Here is a 20,117-nt window from a genome sequence, read left to right as displayed (position 1 = left end):
CAAAAGATATTAAGGAAAAAAAGGAAACAAGGTGCAGAAAAATGTGCACAGAATATTATCACTGTCTAAAAAAGGAGGAAGAGAAGGGCACATATCTGTATTAGCATAAAAATTATCTGGAAGGATAAACAAGAAACTAACATCTGATTAGCTGGGAAGGGGGTAAGAACCAAGCAGATGAGGTCAGAAATGGGAAATATTTTTTATTGCATTAAAAAAATACTTTTTGATATTCGAAATACGTAAATGCACTACCTGTTCAAAAATTTAATCAAAAACTATGTTTCCATCCAAGAAAATCTAGTTACAAGAGAGTTGCTAACTTTAATTTTGGTTTGTGATCTTTGCCAGGTCACTCACTCAATGTTATTCTTCCTCTGCTATGAGAGAGATTAAGCAAATAATCTCTACAACTTTCTGGCCCCAAGCTACAATTTATTTAATGGCTCGCAGCCATTAAATATGCTGATATATTCTGGTTAAAAAAAATATAAAGGTTGGAGAAACTTCTTTTCATAATGACAGTAAGCTTTAATACAGATTTTTTAAGTTTAGTTTAGCAAAATAAGCATGTTGCTAGTACAAAGCCTAGAAAATAAATGCTCAAAATGTAAATGTTTACAAAGTTGAAGGCACAAAGCCAAATGACTAGCTTCATGCATGCAAAAAACCTAAAAGCAATACAAGAAAATACTTTCTAAGTTAGGTTACTGAAAACTACACTGAGTTCAGCTGTGCTTTCAGACATCCAGCAAACAACATGATCAGTTCCTCTTCAAGCAGTAAGCAGCAGCCTACAAGTATCACATTAACATTTGCAATGTAATTACAGTAACTGAAGCACGGAAGACCTACCTAATTATTACAATGAAGCAGGAGATAAATACTTAGCAAGGCTATCAAATGATAATGAAAACAAATAAAATACAAAAGGTTACATTCGTGTCACCGTAAGACAAAATATTAATTACAGATATGATCCATGCTGACAAAATTCTCACCTCTTACATAATAGCGCACACCAGCTCTGAAACAGCTCCTCCTCGAGATGAGAATCCAATCAAAGTATTTTCCATTAACAGAACATGAATGCATGGTAATAACTTAACCACATTAAGAAAAATATAACATATAATAGAAATCATAAGCATTGTTTCTAGATTGTTTGCATCTATCTATCCTAATGATGGTCTTTAAGAGAAAAAATGACAGAGTATACAAATCTTCATGAATATTCACAAGCCCTTAGTACTATAATCAACTGTGAAGTTTTGTCAAGTTAATAACCCTATGACACGAACGTAGTATGTTTAAGAAGTTCACTATGGTGTTTTTATTTAAATGATATGCTTCCCTTTTCCTGATATTTTCAATCACTTTCTAAAGAATTAAGTATTAACCACATCACTGAAAAATCTACTCTGAATGGAAAACATAAATTTAAAATAGATTAACTTTCAAATAAGAAACACAAAAGGGGGAGGGAAGGCTAGGCTACTGCAGTTAAGGGGGAAAAAAATGAAATGCATGACACATAATTATAAATTAGCCATGTAACAGCTGGTAAGCATATGAAGATTCACAGATCAAAGTGAATTAAACAAAGGTTATCTAGAAATGGAAATTTTGACTCTACCTTATCCTTGAAATAGAAAAGGTGAACCTCAGTATGAAAGACTGTATCTCCCCAAAAGCGTTTCTTTATATAAAGTTATTTCCCTTACTACTGATAATAGTATATGGTATAGGACACTTCCTACACCATTCAGTAATATAAACAGTCATACACCTAGAAATTCTAAAGGCTGATCTCTCCACTTCATTCCCAGAGTAAAGGGTTGCGAAAGCCTTTGGAATTGGCATACCTCTTACATTAAATGTTTTTATTATGAAATATAATAAACAGTAAAGTATAATGTGTGTAACTATTTACAATAGGTTAAATACCCATTTAGTATGGGGAGTTGATATTAAATGGGTAAGAATTTCTTACTGGAGTGATGAAAACAGGATGCTGGTTGCACAACACTGTGAATGAAATTAATGCCACTCACTGAATTACACATCTAAAAATGACCAAAAAGGCAAATTGTTTATGAAGTATATTTGATCATAATTTTAAAAATTACACATACACACACCCCTTTGTACCCACTAGCATCTCTGAAGCACCTTTCCCTGTGGCTCCCTTACTGCCCTCTAAGAACTACTATCCACTCAGTTCATTATTCCCTTGTATTTCTAGTTTTGCCACTAAACAAATTCTGGTTTAGTCTGAACAGCTTTTGACTTTTTTTTTTTTTTTTTTTTTTTACATAACAGGAATTAATCTGTATGTATTCTTTCAGTTTTCTTTATTTGCTCATTATAGTCATGAGGTTCATTTGCTGCTGCTATGGCTGTATAATATTCCACTATATGACTAGATTACAGTTACTTATCCATTCTGCTGTCCATGGACATGCCAGCTGTTTCCAGTTTTACTATTATGAACAATGTTGCAATAAACATCTCTGTACCAACAAGCAGAAATGGCTCTAAGGAGCAGTACTGCTGGGTTACAGAGTATACTCCTCATCTGATCTTATTAGGAAATTCCATATTGCTTTAAGAATTACTTTGGCTTCTCACCTTTACCAACATTTGATGTTGTCTGCTTTTTTAAAAAAAATTCTTTATGTATTTATTTGAGAGAGAGGCTCTTGCTGTGCTAACCAGGCTGGAGTGCAGTGGCACCATCATGGCTCACCGCAGCCTCAAACTCTTGGGCCCAAGCCATCCTCTCACCTTGGCCTCCCAGGTAGCTGGGACTACAGGCACATGCCACCATGTCTGGCTAATTTATTGTCTGCTTTTTAATGTTTGCCACATTGTGGCTGGGGAGCAGGGGGGTATGACAGAAAGGTTTTATTGTTTCAACGGCCTTACTTTTTCTCCTTCCACATTTGTTTAGGTTTGGTTATGGTATTTTCTATATGTAACACTTTTTCTTAATATAGTTTGATGCATCCATTATAAAGTATAACAGCATAATAAAATAAATATTTGTGAACCTACCATCCAACTTCAAAACAGTACCAAAACCCTGAATCTATTTATCTGCTCCTTCCCTATTTTATCCAATTGTGTTCTCACCTAGAAGTAACTATTCTCAGGTTTATGGAGACCATTCTATCTTTTTAGTTTCATCACATGCAACCATACTTAGAAACACGCAGCTTGCTTTTTTGTAAAAATGAAACTACGCTATTTATAAACTTCAAGCCCTTGTGATGTTCATGGTATTGCTCTAACGTGGTACTGTGAACATTCTGGAAAGACCTCCTGGTATGAATGTATTGGGTATGCATTGGAGAAGTGCTGGCAAATTCACAAGAGAACACCAAATGCTTTTCAAAATGGTACCTAATGACATCAGCAATGAGTTGAGCTGCTAATGACTCATCTCTATTACCTGGTATCATCCGACTTGATAAGGGCTCCTCTTGAGCTCCCAATTCACTTTCCTTTGAAGCCCATAGCACTAGAGAAGACTCCAATGTAATATTTGCTCCCTTACCCAAATTATCTATTTCGAGCCAGGGCACAAAAATGAGCAGGGCAGATAAGCCTGCTCTTAGAGAGCTAAATCTAGCAGAGAATATGACTGACTGCTTTATGAATCATGTTCCTCTGATTACAAGACAAAAACATCTACACACTTTAGAGAATCCAGAAAGCATGGAAGGAACAAGAGTAAAATAAAAACTGAATCCCATCAGCATAACTTTTAAAATGTGAGTGTATTTACTTCTAGTCTTTCATCAATCAGTTACTCCCAGGGCCATCCATGCCTTCTCTCCAGGATGGCATTTCACATACTCCCCTCAACATGCAACATTTCTCCCTCATCCCCCTCACAGCCCATTATGTCACTTTATATGGTGCTGTAAAAATAAAAGCCCTCCACAGGCCCCGATCACATTTACACACCCATCAGCAACCACATCCATCTATCTGCTTCCCTTCTACAGTGGTAGGTGAGCAGCCCACACCAGGCCCTCTACCTGTGCGCTGACCCCCACCCACCTCACACATTCTTGGATATCACTCTAGCATGCACCTTCACCAATTTTCCCCTTCTCCAAAATCTTTTGAGTAGAGGTCTTTCTCTGTCACCCAGGCTAGAATACAGTGGTGTGATCATAGCTCACTGCAGCTTCAAAATGGGGTCAAGTGATCCTCCTGACTCAGCCTCCTGAGCAGGTGGGACTACAGGCACATGCTACCATGCCTAATTTTTAAAAAATTTTTGTAGAGACAGGGTCTCACTATGTTCTCCAGGCTGGTCTTGAACTCCTGGCCTCAAAGGATCCTCCTGCTTCAGCCTCCCAAGGCACTGAGATTACAGACATGAGCCACTATGCCTGGCCCCACCACATTTAAAGTAAAAGCCACAGTTCTTCCCATGGCTTATAAGGCCCTGAGTCATCTGGGCTGAGCTAATTCTCTGAACACAGCTCCCACCTCTCTGTCCACTCTCTATTCCAGTCATGTTCCTGTCTTGGGGTCATTTTACTTATTAATGTCTCTGTATGTGTGTGAAACATATGATTTTACTTCTAGTCAACAAACTACACTAAAGAAAAGCTCATTTAAAGCTTTCAATTTAAAGGTAAATGAGTAAGCTGTTTCTAAAACTGCCTAGAAAAAAAGGTTCTATAATCTCACTTAATATTGTTTGTCCATTCACAATCTCATTTTGAAAAAAAAACAAAAAACAAAAAACACCATAGTTGGCCCAAATCATTTAAGGCACTAAATAAGGATAAACACTTTTTTTTTTTTTTTTTTGAGATGGAGTCTTGCTCTGTCATCCAGGCTGGAGTGCAGTGGCACGATCTCGGCTCACTGCAACCTCCATCTCCTGGGTTCAAGCAATACTCCTTCCTCAGTCTCCCGAGTACCTGGCATTACAGGTGTGAGCCACCACGCCCAGCTAATTTTTGTATTTTTAGTAGAGACAAGGTTTCACCATGTTGTCCAGACTGGTCTCGAACTCCTGACCTCGTGATTTGCCGGCCTTGACCTCCCAAAGTGCTGGGATTACAGGCGTGAGCCACTGCACCCGGCCGAATAAACACATTTATTCTTATTTTATCCTTAGGAGAACTTGGAAAGCTCGGGGTGGGGAAACAAAAATAAATGAGCTTTTATCATGAAATTTTCTAATTTTTATTTCCCCATAACTGTGGAACATGTTTCCTCCATTACTTTTTGGGTTTCCTTTAAGTATAACAAGCATTAAGTTTAGTGAAATTATATTAATATACTGAATAAATAAATAGTAGACTTGCATTGATAAGCTTCTTACATGTGCTTGATAGATGTCATCACCGTTTTCTTCAGGGCACAATCCTGATTACAGTCATGCATCACTTAATAGGGGTACATTCTGAGAAATGCATCGTTAGGCAATTCTATACATTATAGAGTGTACTTACACAAACCTAGATGGCACAGCCTACTACACACCTAGGCTACACGGTATAGCCCATCGCTCCTTAGCTACAAACCTGTATAGCATGTTACTGTACTAAATAGTGTAGGCAACTGTAACACAATGGTATTTGTGTATCTCAACATATCTAAGCATAGAAAAGATACAGTAGAAATATGGTATTATAATCTTATAGGACCACCTTCATATATGTGGTCTGTCACCGACTGAAATGTCAGTATGTGGCACATAACTGGATAGGCACTCATCAGCATATTGTGCTTATATATCCTTTAAGAGCCAGCTCACTTGGCTGCTTTATTTTTATTATGATGTCTATGACATAGATTTGTTTTTAAAATGAACCTACAATTAGATAATCATTACTCATTTTGTATCTGTACTCTGATTTCTCCCCTAGGCAATATTCTTTGTACTCTACTTATTTTCATTTATCTGTCACTATTTCAAATGACAAATAAAATTTTTAATGGTAATTCTCCTTTCCAACTTGTTACCCACACTAGTGTCTGAGTCTCACTTTTTTGGACCCTGTCACCCAGGCTGGAGTGCAGTGGTGCCATCACAGCTCACTGCAGCCTCAAACTCCTGGGCTCAAGTCATCCTCCCACCTCAGCCTCCTGAGTAACTGGGACTAGAGATGCAAGCCACCATGCCCGGCCTAAGTCTAACTTTTTAAATTACGTACTTAGGAAAGTTTTCAACAGCCAGGTCCAAACTACTTATGTGTAATTTACTGATAAAAGGTAACATCAAATAAAGGCAAAATACAGTACACATATTCCTTTTCTTTAAACAACCAGCCCCAGAACTCTTGAACAGAGAGAGAATCGTATAGTCTGAAAAGTTCATTCTTAAAAAAAAAAAAAAAAAACCAAAATAGCAATGAGTTTGATTTTCTTATCAACAGCAATTTATATTAATTCTGAAATACTCTCCTTATGGAGTATTTGAGACTATCTCTAAATCTGCCTTATAATAAAATTTAAATAAAGGCATCTAGAAACTAAAGAGTAATATCATGTAAGGATACAGCCATGTAACACTGGAAGGGCAAACCGATGAACCTGAAATGAAGATATATATTTAGAATAAATATACTTTAAAAATAAATAAGCATTATATAAAAATATTTACACATAGGGAGGTAATATACAAACATAACAAGGTAGTAAACTTATGGGTAATATAATTTTTAAAAAATTTCTCTAATGTAACATTAAGTATGCATTACAATCATTTGAGCTTGAATATTCACAGATTTTGGAACACTAATAAAGCTACATGAAGTTACAGAATGTTTACCTCCTTTTCAGTCTTTGCCTAAAACAACTTCACTCCTCCAGGGAAAAGATATCCCATGCTAATTGTTTGCAGCTCAAACTACTTTTCCAAAAAAAGCATAGCAAATGACAAGAAATAAAGCAATTAGGCACATCTATTTACCTGGATTCAATAATATATCATGTTTCCCTAGCTGGGCCTCCCTGTTTATACCTCATATGTGTAGACAAAGGACAGAAAAGGGCGGTGCCTGTGCATGTCTCTCCTGGGTGACTGAAGGGAGTCTCATCCCCAAAGGAAGACAAAAAAGAGCTCTCCCCTTGGCCAGGAAACTTGGCCCTGGCCCCTCATTTCTCCATCATCCATGTACCAAGATCCCCTGTATCTCTCTTAGTTAGACAAAGCAATGTATTTTTATTTAAGGCTTCTATAGAAGATCAGAGTAAAATAGTTAGGCTTCTTCAACCTAGAATGATGTGACAGGGTAGACCTGATCCAAGTTTTTAAGTTATAAACAGTTAAATTAGAATTGTTTCTCGAAATTCTTGGTGATTAGGAAGTCACTTTATAGTATGCATTGAATTAAAGCTTGGACTGTAACAATTAAGCAGATTTTATTTCGTGTACATTACCTCTGGCTGTGCAGAAAGTTCTCTTAGAAGATGACCATTCCATACAAACCGCTGATCTGCCTGAGAGAAGTTTTAAAATTTAATAAAATATCTCCTGCCAAGCTTACTTTCTACAGAAAGAAAACTACACCAATCAATGTCTCTTTCTGATGGCTAGAAGCCAGTTTCTTTGACAGGCCTCAAACAAAATACATCTCCCCCTCAAATCTGTACCTCCTGTGGGCATTTCTGTCTCATTGTCTCAGGCCAGACAGAAACCTGGGAGGAGTTTTACGGTATTTCTTTCCCTTACATTTAATTGTCAAGTACTAAATCTCCTTCAAAATCCATATTTTTTACATTTCTACTCCCACTATCTTTACCAACATCTGACTCCAGCCTAACTACTAACACACCTTCCCTTGCCTCCAGTTTAGGCATTAGCCCTCGCCACTCATTTTTCCACAATGCTACCAGCAGGAGTTCTCTAACATGTCCTGTCTCCTATCTGCTCAAAATTCTTCAATGACTCTGTCATCTAAAGAACCAAATCTCTGCATGGCCTAATCAGTCCTAGGATCTGGCAGCCCCTAATTAACTCTCTGATCTCATCTCTGGCCACTCTGACTTTCATAAATACAGAAGAGGCTCCCTCAACAATCTATATTTAATCAACTCTACTTAGGGCCAGACGTGGTGGCTCATGCCTGTAATCCCAGCACTTTGAGAGGCCAAGGCAGGCGGATCACTTGAGACTTAGGAGTTCGAGACCAGCCTGGCCGACATGTCTCTACTAAAAATGCAAAAATTAGTCGGACGTGGTAGCACGTGTCTGTAGTCCCAGTTACTTGGGGAGGCTAAGGCACAAGAATCACTGGAACCTGGGAGGTGGAGGCTGCAATGAGCCAAGATCGTGCCACTGCACTCCAGGATAGGTGACAGAGCAAGACACTGTCTCAAAAAAGAAAAAACAAACAAAATAACTGACTCTACTCAGTAGATTAATCAATTCTATTTATGAAGCATACCAACTGAACCACCAGCACCCCCGACTCTAAAAGTCACAGGGAATGGCTTTTGCACTTGACCACAACCAGCTGAATCGCACTTCCTGGGATTCAAGTGTGTGTTCCCGAATTTGTGCCAGTCATACTTATTATTATTTCATCATTATATAGTTTAACTATTTTATAAACCAATGAAATAAGATGAAAAACACACTGCTGTTTCTATAAAGTTAAATGATTTGGAATGTAACTTGATAAGAGGCAAGTTGCTAAAACAAAACTGCTGTTGAATTTGGAGTGGGAGTGGCAACTAAAAAAATATAAAAGAACATAGTAAAAATGTACAGGATTCTGCACACAGATTTCTCTGTAAGTGTCAAAGTCTTTAAAGTGGCCCAAATGGGAAAGCCTTATGGGTGTAATTTACACAGGGAAGACAATTCAGAATCAAGGAACCAAAAACAAAGAAAATCCTATGGCCATACATAAAAACATTGACCAATGTAAAACTTTTATGTTTTAAGTTAAAATATTTAGGGTATATATGTTCCATTTATCACTTTTATGATTCCCTATGTTAACATTAACTTTTTTTTTTAGACCGTCTTGCTGTTGCCTTGGCTGGAGTGCAGTGGCGCGATGACAGCACACTGCGGCTTCTATCTCAAGTGAACCTCCCACCTCAGCCTCCCGAGTAGCTGGGATTGCAGGTGCATGCCACCACACCTGATTAATTTTTAAATTTTTTTGTAGAGCTGTGGTCTCCCTATGTTGCCCAGGCTGGTCTTGAACTCATGGACTCAAGCAATCCTTCTGCCTCGGCCACCTAAAGTGTTGGGATTACAGGCATGAACCACTACACTTGGCTAACTTTCTGTTTAGCTGACAAAACATTCCCATCTCATCCCAACAGATGAGATGGCTTTTTCTTCAGCTTAGCCTCTGCCACCACCTCTGCCTGGAACCCCCTGGCCCACTGTCACCTGACCAACAAATCTTCATCAAGTCTCAGCTCAAAAGTTACCTTTCTGTGTAAAGTTACTGTCCTCTGTAGATACCTTATTTTATAAAGTTGTCCCTGACAACCTCAGGCAAAGACCCTCATTCCTTCAGGATCCCACCTCACTTTGGTACATATCTCCATTATAGCAACCATTCTTTGACTACCACTTCCCCAGCAGACCGTAGGCTCCCACAAGACAGGGTCCACAGCTTCATTCTGGGTCCCCAGGGGCTAGTATAGCTCCTGGTACATGGCTGACGTTGTAGAGATGTTTCATAAACAAATGGAGAATGTAGCAACTGCTTTTAAAAGCAAGTCTCTTTGTAGTTAAAAGCCAAGTTTCTTGAATGCTTAGCCTGCACCTAAACTTCCATCAAAGCCTACATACAATTTTACCAAATTAGAGTGTAAAATCTCACCCAAAAAAGCCAGTCAACTAAAATATTAATTTAGGTTGAACCATATGAAATAACCATTTTTATTGGTCAAAAATGGTCAATTACTGGCAACTTCACATTGTCCAACCTAATAAGTAAGATGGAGCGACCTTTTAAATTCTGTCTTCTCATTAAACACTTCTAAGGTGTGTCAAAAAAAAATTAAGGTAGCAATCATCCAGGTTCCTGAACAAAAGAAACTTTAAGTTGAGATCATATGAAACCTAATTTTAAAGATATATTCACTGTATATTAAAAAAAAAAAAAAAAAAAGGCAGATTGGGCAGGCACAGTGGCTCACGCCTGTAATCCCAGCACTTTGGGAGGATGAGGTGGGTGGATCACTTGAGGCCAGGAGTTCAAGACCAGCCTGGGCAACATGGCGAAACCCCATCTCTACTAAAAACTAGCCAAGCGTGTTAGCACACGCCTGTAATTGCACCTACCTACAAGGCTGAGACATGAGAATTGCTTGAACCCAGGAGGCAGAGGTTGCAGTGAGCTGAGATCGCACCACTGCACTACAGCCTAGGTGATAGAGTGAGACTCTGTCTCAAAGAAAAAAAAAAAAAGCAAAATAAAAAAACCTTAAAAGGATATTTTCCAAGTTCTAGTGACTTTTGTTACATTTTTAGTTATAAAAATTATAAATAACCATCACTACAGAAGAAATATCAACTGTTAGAATATGAATTTTATAAGCCTAATTACACTGCTAATGTAACTGCTACACTACCGAACACTGAGAGTTAAGAAATTACAAATGAATGCAATGCTAGTTTGAAGATTTGACATCTGAGAGTTAGCACTTGGTAGCCTGGTAATATTTATGCAGAAATACAAATTCTGAAAGATTTTCCTCTAATAACTTACATGTGTGTTTATACAAAGATTTCTGAATATCTACACCAGTGATTCTCAATTCTGGCTGTATACATACACAGATTCAAGGACTCACACACTGGGATTGTGATGTATATTTAAAACAGGGTATATTTTCAAAGCCTCATACATGATTCTAAGATAGCCAGGACTGAGAAAAATCAATATAAATTTTTATGCATGAAACAGAGACATGTCCCTTTTAAAAACCTAAAAATAAAAATAATTGAAGATCAAGCTTACCCTTTCCAAGAGACTCATTTCTTGGAATTCAGGACTAGTGTTGGATAGCCGCTGCAAAGTATGGGTCAAATCATATGTTGTTGAAAAGTAAAATCCATCCACATTCAAGACATGGTTTAGCATCGCTAGGAAGGTTTTATTATCTTGTAACTATAAACAAAGAAAAATCAGTATAGCTCATAATTGAAAAGGAATCTGCCAGCATGAGAAAAGAATACAAATTAAATCCTGTTAAGTCCAGTCTCATTAAAGACTACTGGCACAAGGACTGAGCCAGTGAGGGGGATGCTCGCCATTTCCCTGGGATGTAGGACAGTTCCTGACACACAGAAGATACTCAATAAACACTGTAGGGTACTACTAGGTAACTTGATTAGGCAGGACTCCTCCCCTTTGTATCCTTTACAAATTTTATTCTCAAGGGCAGAAGAGTGGTTTTAACAAAACATCACCTTCGGTTATGACCTACTGTGTGCCAGGTATTTTCCAAAGATTCCCTTTAATCTTCACAACAGCCCTGCTAAGTTAGCATAGCTATCTTCATTTGACAAATAAAACACATAAATTTATGACGGGCCCAATAATGCAAACAGCAAATAACAAGATACTAACATCATCCACATTCTCAAGAAACGTTCCCTGGTTTGGGAACGAGAGGTAAAATGGAATTCTTTTTCTTTAAAACAAAGATTAAAAAGTCCAGTAAAAGCAATATTTATCTTTATTTTTGAGAAACCATTTTAACTAGCTTTCCCAATGAATACCAAGATTGACATTTGTTTTTATCCTTGTTTTAAAAAACAATTGTTAATGTTTGGTAACGTTTAATCATTACTAAATGATTAACTTGTTAATCTACATGTTACAAATCTACATATACAAAATTTTTTATTTGTGCTCAGACATGTTTTTAAAATTAGTTACACAGCTTGAAAAGAATAACAATCGAGAAGAAATTGTCTAAGTAAATATGACTGGTCTATTAAATAAATACAGCTGTTTTTATTTCTTTAAAATATGCCTAGTAGAGAATGAAGATATTGATATATATTTCTTGATATATATAATAAAAAAGAAATTCTAAAGTATAAAAAGCATATCCTGTAGTTTTACTCAGGTAGGCCGTGCTATAATTTTATTTTTTAAAATGTTTATCCTAAGTTATATGTTTTAGAATAATATATTTTCTTCTAGAAACATTCTTATAAATTGGGTGTAAAAATACAACTTAAAATTTTTAAATAGCAAACGTAACTAAAATTACATTAAGAAAACAATCACTCTCAACAGGTATATATATCTCTAAACAATGTTGACTTTAAAAAGTAAGTTTCAAAGAATCAGAACAGGGCAATGCCATTCATGTAAGTTTCATACACACTCCAAGCAAAAACAGATCCTGTTTAAATATGAATACAGGCAGTCTTTACTTTGTAAAGTGGGAATGTAAAAATTACCATGTTATTTTCATCTTAATAATCTTAAGCTATCTTAACAGTCAATTGTAAAAACTATGATTGTTTCATGACCTTTAAAAATTTTTTTGTCAAAACATTAAAAACTCTATTGTAAGTTATAGATATTATTAGTTATAGATATTAACATATAGTTACATTGTAGATGTAACTTGTAAGTTATATATAGTAAATTATAAGCATAAATGAACAAATTGTAAAACTAATATTTAGCACACTATAATTTAAAACATTAGAAACACCGAGAATAAAAAATATTTTCTTTGTAAAAAAATTTATCAAGAGACTTGAACAGTGCTTGCCGCCTTCTTGTCATATAGATTAAGATACAGAATATTTCTTCTATCCCTGGTGAACTGTCATATACCTTCCTAAGTCTAAACCAACTTCTGACATTTTATCCTTTGCGCTTTCAATGCTGGGAAATATCTCCAAGGTTTCCTTTAATGTGAAGTCTGTTGCAGGCATCACTTTCTCTGGGATACTGTCATCCCTTTCGTCACAGCCACTCCATCATTAATGTCGGTCAGTTCGCCTGCACTAGGACCTCTGGCTGCATACCTACAGTCCCTTGAATGGTGATAGTGTCAGCATTCCCATGGTCAGCTACTTCTTCTATGCTCCATTTATGTTCAATTTCAATTTCTCTTCCAGAGTTGTTGCTTTTTGTTTTTTTGCACCTTCATCTTTGGTGGGTTAATTCTTCAGTTAATAAACTGGAGTAACTGAAATTTAAGCCATGCTGTTTGGGGACTGGTGTTAACTAAACTACGGTTACTGAAATCTGTGCATACAGGAATAGTGCAAAAGGAAAACTGCCTGAAAGAATATATACACATTTCATAAGCACACATACACACTTACATTCACATGTGGTAAAAATAGAGAAAACCTCTCTGGGAAAGAAGGGAATGAGTTAAGAGGAGCAGAACTTCAAAGGTATTTATATTTTATTTCTTTACAAAGAGGATATGAAGTTAAATCTGGTGCTGAGTACACGTGCATTTCTGTTTTCCCTTCTCTCCATATGAAATTGCATAATTTAAGAACTGAATCTTTAAAAAAAAAAAAAACAAGAGCAACAAATGATTTAAAAAATATTTTTTATGCCTAGGTAGAAAAGTAGGTAGAGTGACCTTACTCTATAGGTTGTTAAAATAATTATAGCATTCTTTGTATTCCACAACACCCTCACCCTCCTCTCCCCAGCCCATAATACTTCTTTGGGCTTTGCAATTAGTAACAATTTCCAGTTCTTACCTGAATATCAGTTAAGTGCAACATTGTCTTCTTATAAGAAAGGACATCAAAATCTGTTGCTTTCCAGATTACATGACTGAAAAATTCACCTACTTTTATCTTTTTGGTAATGACTATAAGATAATTACCTGCAAAAAGCAAGCCAAACACACATAATTATAAAAATAGTAACTCTAAAGGTAGAAATAGGAGTCCTTATTGTTTAACTTTAAAGTCTAGTAGAATGAGACTATATTGTGCCACTCAGATAAAAGGCCCATTTTTAAAGCAACCTTACAATTTATGAATAGAAAGGCCAGCATATTATTTAGAAAAATTCTTACTGAAAGGTCATGTTTTTCTCAAAAAAGATAAAAGCAAAAGCTTTTCATAACCAAAGGATTTGTCTTAGTAAATGGAAAGTAGAGACAGAAAATACTTCTCTTTCTCTCTTTCATCACCCCCAAGGGATACAGACCTCTGCTAATCATTTCCCAGCAGGCAGCTTAAAGCATCAGGACGTGAGATCTGACACTACAGGGCAACGTCCCTTCCACACCACTCCTATGTCCTTCATGTCTCTCTCTAAATGGTAGAGAAATGTGCTGGGGCAGTATACCTAACTGGCTGCTGCAATATTACAAGGATGAGTGGTCAGGAATCAAGGAGTCATCACAACATCATGCACAATACACCAGTCCTGACCTTGCCACCTCCTCACCCCAGAAATATATAAAACAGAGTAACCCTTTCCTACTCAATTAATTCTTCAGGTCTGTTCAACACTCTACCCACAAGTTCCCTCTCTGAAAGTTTTGCCATGTACATGTCTCTCCTGGAACTTGTCACACTGTACTGCAGTAATTTACTACTTACACGCCTCTCTCACTAGACTGTGAACTGCAGGGCAAAATGGACTTTCATCCTTTATAACTCAGCATCTAGCATGGTGCCTGAAAAAATAGGAACTTCAAACAAGCTCAATCAAATTAAATCTAAACAAAAATCACCTTCTTAACAACTCAGAACCAAGTAACATTTGCTAATATGCACTATGTCCTATTACTACAGGGCTGAAGGTGTAGAATACCCTGTTCCACTGATGCATTGAAAATTTTATTTACAGGCTGGGCGTGGTGGCTCATGCCTGTAATCCCAGCACTTTGGGAGGCTGGGGCGGGTGGATCACCTGAGGTCAGGAGTTCAAGACCAGCCTGACCAACATGGTGAAACCCCATCTCTACTAAAAATATAACGAATTAGCCGAGTGTGGTGGCAGGTACCTGTAATCCCAGCTACTCAGGAAGCTGAGGCAGGAGAATCACTTGAACCCGGGAGGCGGAGGGTGCAGTGAGCTGAGATCATGCCATTGCACTCCAGCCTGGGCAACAAGAATAAAACTCCAACTCAAAAAAAAAAAAAAAAAAAATTTATTTACATACTCCATTTGTGAAAATTATCTAGCTAAGGATTTCAACTCTAACTGAAACACAACAAAATACAAAACTTTTTTTTAAATAATAGAAGCTCACGCTGATAAATTTTACCATTTGGGGAGTATTTCTTTTAAAAATTAATGACAAATACTTAACCTAGAGATTTACTGCTTAAAGCATGATACAAAGTATTACTTCATCGTATACTCACTCTAATATTATCAATTTAAGTACCTTGTTAATTACCTTCTTTGCCCATCTTAGCTTATTTTCTCTTACCTGCCACCAGATGGATTGTGCCCAGTATACCAAATATTGGTCTTGTGACAGCTGAAGGAGGAACATCTTTCTTGACTTTAAAAGAAAGGAAAGAAAGAAAAATCACATACAAAAAGCTCACCAACAGAAACAGAAATTTAGTTTGATTTCAGTAGTTACTTTGACTACATCAATTTGCATGATTTGTTCTAAGAAAAGCAACATTCCTTAACTTAAATGCACTATTGATAGAGCTATAAGTTACGTAAACTGGAGTGTAACAGCAATAAAACTGTGATAACTCCTAGAATGTATGTTAGGTTTTTTCATGGAAGAAAAAATAATCCCATTAGGAATGCCATAGTCTGCATTCCCAGTGGTGAAAAGAAACTGGCTAAGAAACTGTCAGCAAGTCAGTCACTCATCAGTACTGCCTTTGCGTGGAAGTATTTTATCATGTGTCTTACTGATGACTGTTTGGCATCATCATCTTTACATTCAAACTATTCATGACCTTTAGCTTTTCAGTCTATTCAAATGGGTCTGCAATCTCTACCTACAAATAAAACATTACTGAAAGATCAAGAATAACTGAAAATACACCCACATTAAAGCTCTTGTAAGACACTAGGTTGTGTCAACATGGTATAGTAGTATAATTTAAACTTTAGGAGAAGTGTACTAACACTAGTTAAAACCAGTCAGCTATCTTGAGAGAGCAGCCACCAAGCAACAGACAAATAGGAAATGTCAAATTATCAAACTAAAACAGAGCTCTAATTCCATTTGATCAAAGACAAACTATATATAGTACCTACCAGAATTACCACATAATCAAAAAAACAGAAATTTTATAGCCATACTTGTCTTACACCCCATTATCTCATGGAATATATTTTCATATTTCACTTCACCCACTCAAAGGCTATTTACTGAATGCCTACTCTATGGTTATTCAAATATTGTACTTTAAGAAAAAAATAAATATAGAACTCTGGGGGTGAATAGAATCTTTAAACAAGTGAAATATGAAATTCTAAATATGTTATCACATGGTATATTAATTTGCCACCAAAATTATTTCGTATTTATCTATTTGGAAAGTCAGGGTGTTCCACACAAGTGAAAAAAAAGTTTGTTTTTCATATCCCAGAAAAGCAAAACCAAAGTATAACTGGATAGGTAGATAAAACTTAGAAACATCATTTGCCTAAGAACACCTACAAGTTTTAGTCAGTGAAGTATATTTTATTTTTCATTTATTAAATTTCCGCATAGTCATGAAAGCTTTCAAAACAAAAGCGGCTGTTAAAATTCCATACTCTTAAAGCTGAAACAACTTTTTCACTCTCAAATATCTTAAATCTTACAGCTAGAAAGAAGCTTAGCTATCTAAACCAATCCTGTTAAAATACAGCTAAGGGAAAAAAATAATAAATATTATGTTTTTAAATCCTTACGGACAGTAAAATGCTACCTAAAATTTTCAAGATCATTTCTCCTTTTCACAGAAAAGGAGATAGCATAAAATTGATGCACCAACCTATGAATGAGATAGCAAGAATAAAAATTTTAATAAGAATGCACTCAGAGATCCACACACTGACACACCTCTGAGTGATGTTTTTTAATTATTGTAATTTATGTATAAAATCTTTCTCCCTAAACTTCTAAATCTGGCTGTAAAATACCTGCAAGGGTAACCTCTGTGGACACACGGTCGATGGTAAGTACATCATCTGCTCCATCATCACAAGCTTCCACATAAAATTTTTCAGGTGTGATATGCCTAAGAAGAAATGTAAAACATAAATAACTAACCAAATGAAATGAAGACTTCTAAAAAACTACTTATTATGACAATTACAGAGTATAAATTTGACATCATTTTCCCAGCTTCTAAAAGGATGAATCTGTTAAGTTTGCTGTCCTTATGAGTTCACTGCAACTCTTTTCACTTGTATATTTGATGATGACAAGGTTTTGATTTGCTATGAAACCATCAACTTAACATATACAAAAAATGCCATAATCAAATCTAGTTTATTATATTCAACAGGGTACAGAAGGCAATGTAGCATAGTAGGACCAGAGCCTACAGAACCAGACTACCAGTAGTGTGACCTTAGACAAGTTACTCATTCTCTCTGATCCTCTTATTCCCTTTCTGTAAAATAACGATAATACCAGATTCATCACGCAGCATCGTGTGAATTAAATGAGCTAATCTTTGGTAAGTACTTTGAACATCTGACGCATAGTAAGCAAGAGGTATTAGCTAAAAATAGTAAGAAATGCATTTTAAATAAAATATTTCCAGGAAATTTTTAAAAACAAATTACTTTAACATTCAGGTGGGGTGTTTTTTTAGAAACCCATATATATGTTCCTGAAAAAAACTCACTCTGGAAAATAAAAAATAAAGGAGGTAGAAACACGGTTGAGAGAGACTACTTAAAATTTATGCAACTTTGTAATTAGAGTCTAACAAAAATAACAGTTGGTTTCTCAAGAAACAACTTAAATAGTTCAGGAAAGCAACTCAGCATGGTGAGGGACTGACTCAGGATATACAAAATATTAACAGAATAAAGTAAAACTGCGTTTTCGTTTGCAGGCACTAAAACGATGCAGACTGAAGTAGAACTCCAAGCCACTGATGGAGACTGCTGTTTTAAGGTAGGCACAGGAGAAGATACAACCTTTCCAGAAGCTGAGCAAGGCTGGGGAGGGAGGCTGAGTCCCAGAACTATTTCTTTTTCCAGAAACTAATCTTTATTGTTCACAAACCAGACTTAAAAGAATTTCTATCTGTTCTATCTGTGCAGCAGCCAATCTGAGGGCTTTTTCCTTTCCTTTTTAATTCTACTCCCACTTGCCTACGAAAAATCTCATTCAAACCCACACAACCATCATGGACATCATTTTCTATTTACCAATTGTGTATAAGCTATTTGGCATTATAGAAAAATGTCCTGCAGCAAAACAAACTTTTGACTCTTTTTTACTGTAAGTTCTCTGAGGAATAATCAATCCTTAATTATCCAAATATAACTTACAACCTTCTACGGTTCATCTGTAACTAACTAAATATTAGGCTAGTTTCCTTCATTTGGGGGGATATGCTAAGTAAAGGAAAATCAATACAACAAAGAAAGCAAATCTGCTTCAAATACAGCAATCTTCAATTTAACCTGAACACAACAATTCATTCCTTTTTATTACTGAATAGCATTCCATTGTACAGATATATCATAATTTGTTGATCCATTCATTTGCTGATGGCTATTTGGTAACTTTGGTTTTGGGTTACTATGAATAAAGGAAAGGTTCTAGGAACATTCTTGTATAAAAGTCTTAAGGCAGATGTTCACTTCTCTTGGTTAACTCCCTAGAAGTGGAACAGCTGGATCATATGGCACATATATGTTTAACTTGTGCAGGAAGGGAGAAAAAGGAGGGATTACAGGCACGAGGAAACGTTTCAGAGTGACGGATACGTTCACTATTGTAATACTGGCAATGGTTTCATGGGTGTAACAATGTCAAAATTTATCAAACTGTACACTTCCCTTTTCCATGTGTGTAGTTTACTGTATGTCAACTAAACTTCAATAAAGCTATAAAAAGAAAACAAAGTGAAAGGTCCTAAAACCAAAGAAATATAAAGAAATTCCAGACATCTAGTCTTAAGCCATTTTTTTTAAATCCACTATTTCAGTCCGTATCTACAGAAGATGTTTTATGGAAGCACAAGTTGCATTCCAAGTGTAAGCCATTAACACTTATCAAAAGGCTACCGCATACTAAGCATTACGCAAGCACTAGGGGCTATGCGGCAGGTGATGAATACATTCCAGGGAAAGCTGAGCCAGGAATTTCAGTGCTTTGTTTTGGGGACTCACTGATGGTAGGCACGGAATTGGGATTCAAACCAGTTTTGTAAAAGTCTAAAGGCTATAATTTTTTTTTCACCATACTCTATTACTACAATTTGAAGACATCATCCTTTGGTAGGCTGGCACAGATACATTGTTGTGTTCAAAATTGACCCTGGTTAGTAAAAAAAAAAAAAAAAAAATTAAGGAAATGTTTTTAAAACCCAGGTTTAATAAAATTTAAAGTCTTTCCATTTAAAATAATTTTTTAAAAGTTTTGTCACCTCGAGACCCAAACACCAAGGCATCTAAAAATTCATTTGAGGAAAGGATTTCATTCCTTGCTGCCATTCTCAGCCTTCTCTCCATTAAAAAGAGATAGAGGCTGGGCGCAGTGGCTCACGCCTGTAATCCCACCACTTTGGGAGGCCCAGGCAGGTGGATCATTTAAGGTCAGGTGTTCGAGACCAGCCTGGCCAACATGGTGAAACCTCATCTCTACTAAAAATACAAACATTAGCTGGCCATGGTGGTGCATGCCTGTAGTCCCAGCTACTTGGGAGGCTGAGGCATGAGAATCGTTTAAGCTCAGGAGGCAGAGGTTGCAGTGAGTTCAGATCACACCACTGCACTCCAGCCTGGGCAACAGAGTGAGACTCTGTCTCAAAAAAAAAATTAAAGTAAAATAAAATAAAAAGAGATAGAACTGATAGGTAAGGGTGGATGACAGAATACACATGATATGCTCAGCACTAAGAGGGGACTCCAAGCATTATTAAAATTTTACTAAATGGTTTCAGAACACTGGGTTTTAATATTGTTTTTTTACACTTCCACCGTCTTTAGTGTCTTGACAAAGCCATC

General features: G+C 36.4%; 1 protein-coding gene across 3 annotated transcripts in view; it reads right to left on the bottom strand.

The window, feature by feature from the left end:
• Positions 1-20,117, bottom strand: part of SACM1L (SAC1 like phosphatidylinositide phosphatase) — a 55,711-nt gene that overhangs the window by 24,486 nt on the left and 11,108 nt on the right. For 2 of the 3 annotated variants that reach the window (XM_003818485.6, XM_034956272.3), the window contains exons 2-8: positions 17,067-17,164; positions 15,397-15,471; positions 13,703-13,830; positions 10,968-11,117; positions 7,417-7,476; positions 6,534-6,567; positions 1,002-1,103 (exon numbers count right to left, since the gene is read on the bottom strand). In XM_003818485.6, coding sequence (XP_003818533.1) covers positions 1,002-1,103; positions 6,534-6,567; positions 7,417-7,476; positions 10,968-11,117; positions 13,703-13,830; positions 15,397-15,471; positions 17,067-17,164 — 647 coding nt within the window. Of the gene's footprint in view, positions 1-1,001; positions 1,104-6,533; positions 6,568-7,416; positions 7,477-10,967; positions 11,118-13,702; positions 13,831-15,396; positions 15,472-17,066; positions 17,165-20,117 lie in introns of those variants that run through there. The other variant, XM_024928176.3, reaches the window with a different exon arrangement.

The sequence above is a fragment of the Pan paniscus genome, chromosome 2 (genome assembly GCF_029289425.2).
Source record: "Pan paniscus chromosome 2, NHGRI_mPanPan1-v2.0_pri, whole genome shotgun sequence".
Lineage (NCBI taxonomy): Eukaryota > Metazoa > Chordata > Mammalia > Primates > Hominidae > Pan > Pan paniscus.
This window is presented reverse-complemented; position numbering and strand designations above follow the sequence as displayed.